Here is a 7,694-nt window from a genome sequence, read left to right on the forward strand (position 1 = left end):
TGGCCTCTGCTGACCTCAAATGATCTCCACCAAGTAGCTAACTCTGGCCTCATAGCCTGTTGTCCACATGATGTCACCTCCATAGCCATGAAGCCATTAACCAAAGACATTCCTCAAGAAAGTGCATGCCTAGGTGGCAGGAGCAGCAAGCAATGATCAGTTTCCATGATAGCATATTAAGGAATTGGCTCCCAAGGACCTTCAAAGGTCAAGTCCTGGAGCCAGTATTCTGCTTTAGTATTCACCTCATTGATAACCCCAAATATGTTAAGGTCAAAGGGAAAAGCCAAGAGGGAAGTTAACTGAGTTGTCAGGCACCTACTTAGCCACCTGCACTCCCCCGCCCGCCACCCATCCACCCTTAATTAGCTTAATCCGGGCGGTCCAATCCTCCCTGTCACAACTGCTGTCAAGGGCTTAGGTCCCGCCCCGCTTCCACACTGGACCAATGGCCGAGCCAGGGGCGAGTCCCCTGAGAGGGGCGGGCTCGGGTTCCGGCCGGTGGGCGGGGCCTCGCTGAGGACCCCGGGCTGGGCGCCGCCGCCGGTTCGTCTACCCTTTCCTTCAGCCGCCTCCTTTCAACCTTGGCCACCCGTCAGCGCGGCCTGTGGTGTAGCGGCGGCGGCTCCTCTTCCTGCCGCAGCTCTCACCCCTTCTTCCCTCCCCACCAGATCCCGGAGATCGCCCGCCATGGCTTTACTCACTGCGGCCGCCCGGCTTTTGGGAACCAAGGTGAGCAGCCAGGGGAGGGAGGACGCTGTCCCAGGGTGGGGCTGAGGCGACCGCAGGCCCTCCAGCGCCTGGTCTCCCTCCCTCACCCGTGCGCACCCTGCGCGCCTTAAAGGGGCCTGCGCTTGGCTGGCCGCCAGCCCTGCATGAAGCTCCCAGGACCATGTGCCGCGCTTCCCTTCCGGCTCCTGGGGATGAAGTGCACGCCGCCCGCCCTCGGCCTGCAGCCTAGAGTGGGTGAGGAGGCCGACCGACCCTGCTGTCACCCCGCATGTCTGAAGTGAAAGGGGGAGTCATGCGTGGCCCTGGAATAAGGAGCCGAGACAGGAACCTCTGGTAGAGAACAGAGGTGTGGTGTTCCACTGGAGTTACAGTTTGGTGGAGGGAGCGGGAGTGAAGAGATGTGCTCACTCTGGAGCAGTGGCTAATTTGGTCTTCTGCTTTGTAGGAAGGGCCTTGTCAGTCCCGAATTGCCTGTTTCCATTTCTGATTATTTAAGCCTTCAATGACCACGCCAAGCACAAGAGTAGGTCCTTCAGGTCCTCTTCTTTGTCCTTGGGACTCTTGCACTTTTTATATAGGAGGAGCTTGGGTGGTGTGGAACACTTCTGTGCAGCCTCTTGCATGACTATCATATATGACTGGAGAAAGAACCAGAAAGGTGGTTCCACCAAACTGCAGGCCAATAATTGAAGATCCTCGGCAAGACAGAGTAATAGCAAGGTCACATGACCATCATACTACTTGCTTGCCCATGTTATGCTGTTGATCTTAAGTCTACTTTATCCACGAACTTTCTCTCCTTTGGGATCCTTTACCTGATATTTCTTGCCTTTTGGGTCACAGAAATACTGTTGCAGGTAATGTTGCCTTCAATTTCAAATTGCCAGTACTTTTGGTTCTGGGTAACTTGGCCCTTTTAGACAGAAACTGCTGTGCTGAGGAAGTCTCAGCCCTCTAATCCAAGCAGGGGACAGTCCCACAAGTGACCTTGACTTCTGCAGAGAACCTACACTCTTTCCTGCGCCGAATTTAAAGCTGACAGCACCTGAATGAAAGGAAAGCCTTAGGATGGTTTTGGTTTGTTGTATGTTATCTTTTTGTTTTTTGAGACGGGACCTTACTCTGTAACTCAGGCTGGAGTCTTGTGATGTGATCAAGGCTCCCTGCAGCCTCCACCTCCTGGGCTCAAGCAATCCTCCCACTTCAGCCTCCCGAGTGGCTGGGACCACAGGTGTGCACCACTATGCCTGGCTAATCTTTTTTAATTTTTAGTAGAAACAGCATCTCCTTATGTTGCCCAGGCTGGTTTCGAACTCCTGCGCTCAAGTGATCTTCCTACCTCGGCCTCCCAAAGTGCTGGGATTACAGGTGTGAACCACTGCACCTGGCCTGCTGTGCATTATTTTGCATGGTTGGCACAAAGTGAAACCTGTAAGATTTACCTTGGTTCTTCCAGGCACCCAGTAGCAAGTACTAGCTGAGCATTTGGGGGATGCTTGTCTTACTTGGTTGTTGCTTTTCCTGCTGCTGGGGAAAAGGGTAAAGAAACTTCTTGGGAAATGAAGCAAGTTCCAGATAGCATTTTGGCAGAATGGGGGACCCTATAATTAGCTCATTTCTGAGCTGCTAACCCAGACCAGAGAGTCTAACCCTACAGTGAATGTGAAAAAGCCTTAGGATTTATCTATTGAGTTTATTTTCTTCCTTAAGCCCATACGGAAGCTGAGAACACATTTGGGATGACAGAGCTACATAATTATGGTACCTTTATTTTTCCTTTATTACCTTTAGAGATGGCTTGAGGATCCTAGAAATCTATCAGCTGAAAGCCATTAAAAGGCTTCTGACCCTTAAAAGTAGGCTGGGTGTAGTAGCTCACACCTGTAATTTCAGCACTTTGGGAGACTGAGACGGGTGAATCACCTGAGGTCGGGAATTCGAACCAGCCTGACCAACATGGAGAAACCCCATCTCTAGTAAAAATACAAAATTAGCCAGGCATGGTGGCACATGCCTGTAGTCCCAGCTACATGGGAGGCTGAGGCAGGAGAATCGCTTGAACCTGGGAGGCCAAGATTGCAGTGAGTCGAGATTGCGCCATTGCACTCCAGCCTGGGCAACGAGAGTGAAACTCTTTCTCAAAAAAAAAAAAAAATGAAAAAAGTAGCAAAGCCCAATAAACTCAGGACTGGAAATCTCCTGAGAAATAAGCAATATGATCAGGATACAAGAAAACTGTCGGCTTGTCAGCATTGCTATCACCTGCCTGCGCTTTCCAGATTAGCCTGTGGATAATGGTAGTCATAATTGGTAATTTTACTTTTGCTATTAAGGTAGACTTGGGAGGCAATAATAGTCTTCTCACCAGGGAGAACTGACTCTTAACACTTTGATTCTCAGCGTCAGATGTAGTTTTACTTTTCTGAGAAGAAAAATTTTTTTTTTGAGACAGTCTTACTCTGTCATCCAGGCTGGAGTGCAGTGGCATGATCTTGGCTCACTGCAACCTCCGCCTCCCAGGCTCAAGTGATTTTCATGACTCAGTCTCCTGAGAAGCTGGGGTTACAGATGTGCACTACCACACCCAGCTAATTTTTTGTATTTTTGATAGAGACGGGATTTCACTATATTGACTAGCCTGGGGAATTTTTTTTAAACTTAGTAGGAGACAAAATGTGAATTAGTCAATGTTCTATTGTTCTGCTCTCACTGTCACATAATTTAAATGAACACCTGAGTTAGAGAGAGAAGCTAATTCAGAGAGCATTGAGATTATTTGACTTGTTTATCCAAATGAATTCATGCTAAGCAATGGCCTTAGGATTATCTATGGGTGACTCAGTTTTGTGACATCAAAAGTATCTTTTCACATCCTACCCAAAGTAATGGTGATTCCTTGGTACTTACTAGAATAACAGGGGAAGCTTTATGGGGTGTAGTGGTGAGATGATTGCATTTGATCTTCCTAGTGGCCTTTAGGTTGGTAGCAGGTGAATGAATGCATGGGAAGGCAGCAAGGACTGTATGGTGAGCAGCAGTGATGTAGACAGAGTTGGCATTCCTGACTTTTAAAATCCCAGGCGCAGCAGAAGGGAAACCAGACTTGGTGGATTTCACTAAAGCCACACAATGATTCCTTCTGCCCTGTGTCAATGCTTTTTGCAGCAGAGTTGAGTAGGTTGTGAAATTTAAAACAGTAGTGAGGCAACTTTAGTAATAGCTCTTTCTTAGCATCTGATTATCTTTCACTTCTTGCTTCAGCTGCCCAAATTCCCTAGTTCTCTGTTTTAGGTTTTGTTTGTTTGTTTGTTTGTTTATGAGACAGCATCTCTCACTCTGTCACCCAGGCTAGAGTGCAGTGGTGCGAACATGGCTTAGAGACAGAGTTTTGCCATGTTGTCTAGGCTGGTTTTGAACTCCTAGGCTCAAGCAGTGTGCCAGTCTCAGCTTCCCAAAGTGCTGGGATTATAGGCGTGAGCCACTGCACCCAGCCTCTGTATTGCTTTCAACATGATGCTATTTTAAAAGGTCTATAAACTCACAGTGGGCATTGTCACCTGTAATGCTTGCTTACGTTGCAGATTCCTGCATCCTACCTTCAGATATGATTCTGTAGAGTAGGATGGGATCTGGAAAAGTTTCTTGTTAATCCCTAAAGTGTTAGGGAGCTAAAACTTGTATGAACTCCTAGCAGATGTAAGGGAATAGTTTCTAATAACTGAGAAAATATTATGGTGACAGATCCTATATTCTTTATTCACTAGTATATACTTAGTATACACATAATAAGTGAGTGTTCAAGAAATATTTATTAGCCAGGCATGGTGGCTCATGTCTGTAATTCCAGCACTTTGGCGGGGGGCTGAGGTAGGAGGATCACTTGAGGCCAAGAGTTTGAGATCAGCCTGGCAACGTAGCAAGACCTTGTCTCTTAAAGAAAATGTTTGTTAAAGAACAATAACGGTTGGCCAGGTGCAGTGGCTTATGCCTGTAATCCCAGCACTTTGGGAGGCTGAAGTGGGCAGATCACTTGAGGTCAGGAGTTCAAGACCAGCCTGGCCAGCATGGTGAAACCATGTCTCTACTAAAAAATACAATAGTTAGCCAGTCATGGTGGCGGGTGCCTGTAATCCCAGCTACTTGGGAGGCTGAGGCACGAGAATTGCTTGAACCTGGGTGGCGGAGGTTGCAGTGAACTGAGATCGCGCCACTGTACTCCAGCCTGGGCAATAGAGAGACTCCTTTCAAATTAAAAAAAAAACACAAGGCCGGGCGCGGTGGCTCAAGCCTGTAATCCCAGCACTTTGGGAGGCCGAGGCGGGTGGATCACGAGGTCAAGAGATCGAGACCATCCTGGTCAACATGGTGAAACCCCATCTCTACTAAAAAATACAAAAAATTAGCTGGGCATGGTGGTGCGTGCCTGTAATCCCAGCTACTCAGGAGGCTGAGGCAGGAGAATTGCCTGAACCCAGGATGCGGAGGTTGCGGTGAGCCAAGATCGCGCCATTGCACTCCAGCCTGGGTAACAAGAGCGAAACTCCGTCTCAAAAAAAAAAAAAAAAAAACAAAAAAAACAAAAAAGAACAGTAAGGGTTTCTACTAAAAGGAACGTTTAAGACTTGTGATTCCTGGCTGGGCGTGGTGGCTCACACCTGTAATACCAGCACTTTGGGAGGCCGAGGCAGGTGGATCACGAGGTCAGGAGTTCAAGACCAGCCTGGCCAACATGGTGAAACCCCATCTCTCCTAAAAATACAAAAATTAGTTGGGCGTGGTGGTAGGCGCCTATAAACCCAGCTACTCAGGAGGCTGAGGCAGGAGAATCGCTTGAACCTGGGAGGCAGAGGTTGCAGTGAGCCGAGATTGCACCACTGTACTCCAGCCTGGATAACAGAGACTCCATCTGAAAAAAAAAAAAAAAAAACTTTTGATTTCCTTTTGAAAATGGGAACTGTGGTAGTATCTTTTGTCTTTTGTAGTCTTTCTTACTGAGTGATCAGTGAATTTTTTTTTTTTTTTTTGAGACGGTGTCTTGCTCTGTCACCCAGGTTGGAGTGCAGTGGGCATGATCTTGGCTTACTGCAACCCCTACCTCCTGTGTTCAAGCAATTCTCCTTTCTCAGTCTCCCAGTTAGCTGGGATTATAGGTGCACGCCACCACGCCCAGCTAATTTTTGTGTTTTTCGTAGAGACGGTTTCACCATGTTGGCCTGACTGGTCTTAAACTCCTGACCTCAGGTGATCTGCCCGCCTTGGACTCCCAAGGTGCTGGGATTACAGGCATGAGCCACTGCACCCAGCTGTGATCAGTGAATCTTTAGGCAAGAGACTGTTGGAAATTGACAGTTGGGTAGAATTATTAAGGAAATGTCTGTGAGTATGAAGGAGGTCAAAGGACATCTGTAGATTACTCTGCTCAGGCTTTTAAGTGGCGTGACCGAGTAGTGCCAAACCAACTTCCAGTATCACCATTGTGAAACACACACATTAAATGGCTTTAGTTCTCTGACCTCGTTCTGGGGAGAGAGGAGCCTTTGTCCTATTTGTGTTCATTTTCTCTTAATGCAAGTTGCTCCTTCTTCTGCATTGGAAATGTCTGTAGCACAGGATTTTTCCTACTGGTTATTAGTGTATTATGTTTGCTCTATCAGCTAAGCCAGTCCTATTGGCTTGACAAGCTCTGATCTTTTGTTGATGAAGGACAAAGTCCCTGTTAAAATCAAGAGCTTCTTTCCCAAGGTAATTTTGTTTTGTTTTCTAATTTTTTTTTTTTTTTAAGTTTTCGTTTTGTTTTTTGGGGTTTTTTTTGAGGCGGAATCTTGCTCTTGTCTCCCAGGCTGGAGTGCAGTGGTGCAATCTCAGCTCACTGCAACCTCTGCCTCCCCAGTCCAAGCAATTCTCCTGCCTCAGCCTCCCAAGTAGCTGGGACTGCAGATGTGTGCCACCATGCCCTGCTAATTTTTGTATCTTTAGTAGAGACAGAGTTTCGCCATTTTGGCGAAACTTGTCTTGAACTAGGCTAGTCTTGAACTCCTGACCTCAGGTCATCCACCTTGCCTCCTCGTCCTAAAGTACTGGGATTACAGGCATGAGCCACTGTGCCCAGCTTATTTTCTAAGTTTTTAAATTATTTTTTGTAGAGATGGAGTCTTGCTTTTTAATCCAGAAATCCTGGGATTATAGCTATGAGCTATTGTGCCCAGCCTCTCCCAAGGTTTTAATGTTGATTATGTGGCAGTGTGGTAGGACATATCCTGGATATGCAGTAGGATGGAGTCTGGATGTGCCTAGGATGGAGAATCAAAGAAAATTTGACTGTAGAATGAGGGCACTAGATATGGAACAGCGATAATGTGCTAAGGAGTAAGAGGAAAATATATTGAATAAGTGAGGGTGTTTTGTTTTGTTTTGTTTTGTTTTGTTTTGTTTTTGAGACAGTCTCTGTTGTCCAGGCTGGAGTGCAGTAGCACAATCTCATCTCACTGCAGCTTCAGTCTCCTGGGTTCAAGCGATTCTTCTGCCTCAGCGTCCGTCCTGAGTAGCTGGGATTACAGGTGTACACCACCACACGTGGTTAATTTTTGTATTTTTAGTAGAGACAGGGTTTTGCCATGTTGGTCAGGCTGGTCTCCAACTCCTGACCTCAAGTGATCCGCCTGCCTCAGCCTCCCAAAGTGCTGGGATTACCGGCATAAGCCACCATGCCTAGCTGAATAAGTTATCTTAATAGGATTCTATTCACAGAATTTGAGGAAGAAGGAAGTAGTTAATTAATATTTGGTAAGTGATTTGGCCAATACCTTATTCTTGGAATACCCTGAGTATTATAGGCAAGTCTTTGGCAGAATTTGCTGCATGTACTAATTAGTACATTTCCTCTCTTGGCCCTTTATTTTTTTTTTTTTTTTTTTTGGGTGGCGCTTTTGTTTTCCTTACCCAGGCTGGGGGGCAATAGCCCC

The 7,694-nt window shown here is 46.8% G+C and overlaps 1 protein-coding gene across 2 annotated transcripts in view; it reads left to right on the plus strand.

Moving 5' to 3' along the window:
• The first annotated feature begins 506 nt into the window (after positions 1 to 506).
• CS (citrate synthase) overlaps positions 507 to 7,694 on the plus strand; it is a 31,679-nt gene continuing 24,491 nt past the window's right edge. Inside the window, exons 1-2 of one of the 2 annotated variants that reach the window (XM_032290778.1) lie at positions 518 to 546; positions 672 to 732. In XM_032290778.1, the coding sequence (XP_032146669.1) occupies positions 691 to 732 (42 nt within the window). In that variant the 5' untranslated portion in view covers positions 518 to 546; positions 672 to 690. Of the gene's footprint in view, positions 733 to 7,694 lie in introns of both variants that reach the window. The other variant, XM_032290776.1, reaches the window with a different exon arrangement.

The sequence above is a fragment of the Sapajus apella genome, unplaced genomic scaffold, assembly GCF_009761245.1.
Source record: "Sapajus apella isolate SASKATOON/1434 unplaced genomic scaffold, GSC_monkey_1.0 scaffold2, whole genome shotgun sequence".
Classification (NCBI taxonomy): Eukaryota; Metazoa; Chordata; class Mammalia; order Primates; family Cebidae; genus Sapajus; species Sapajus apella.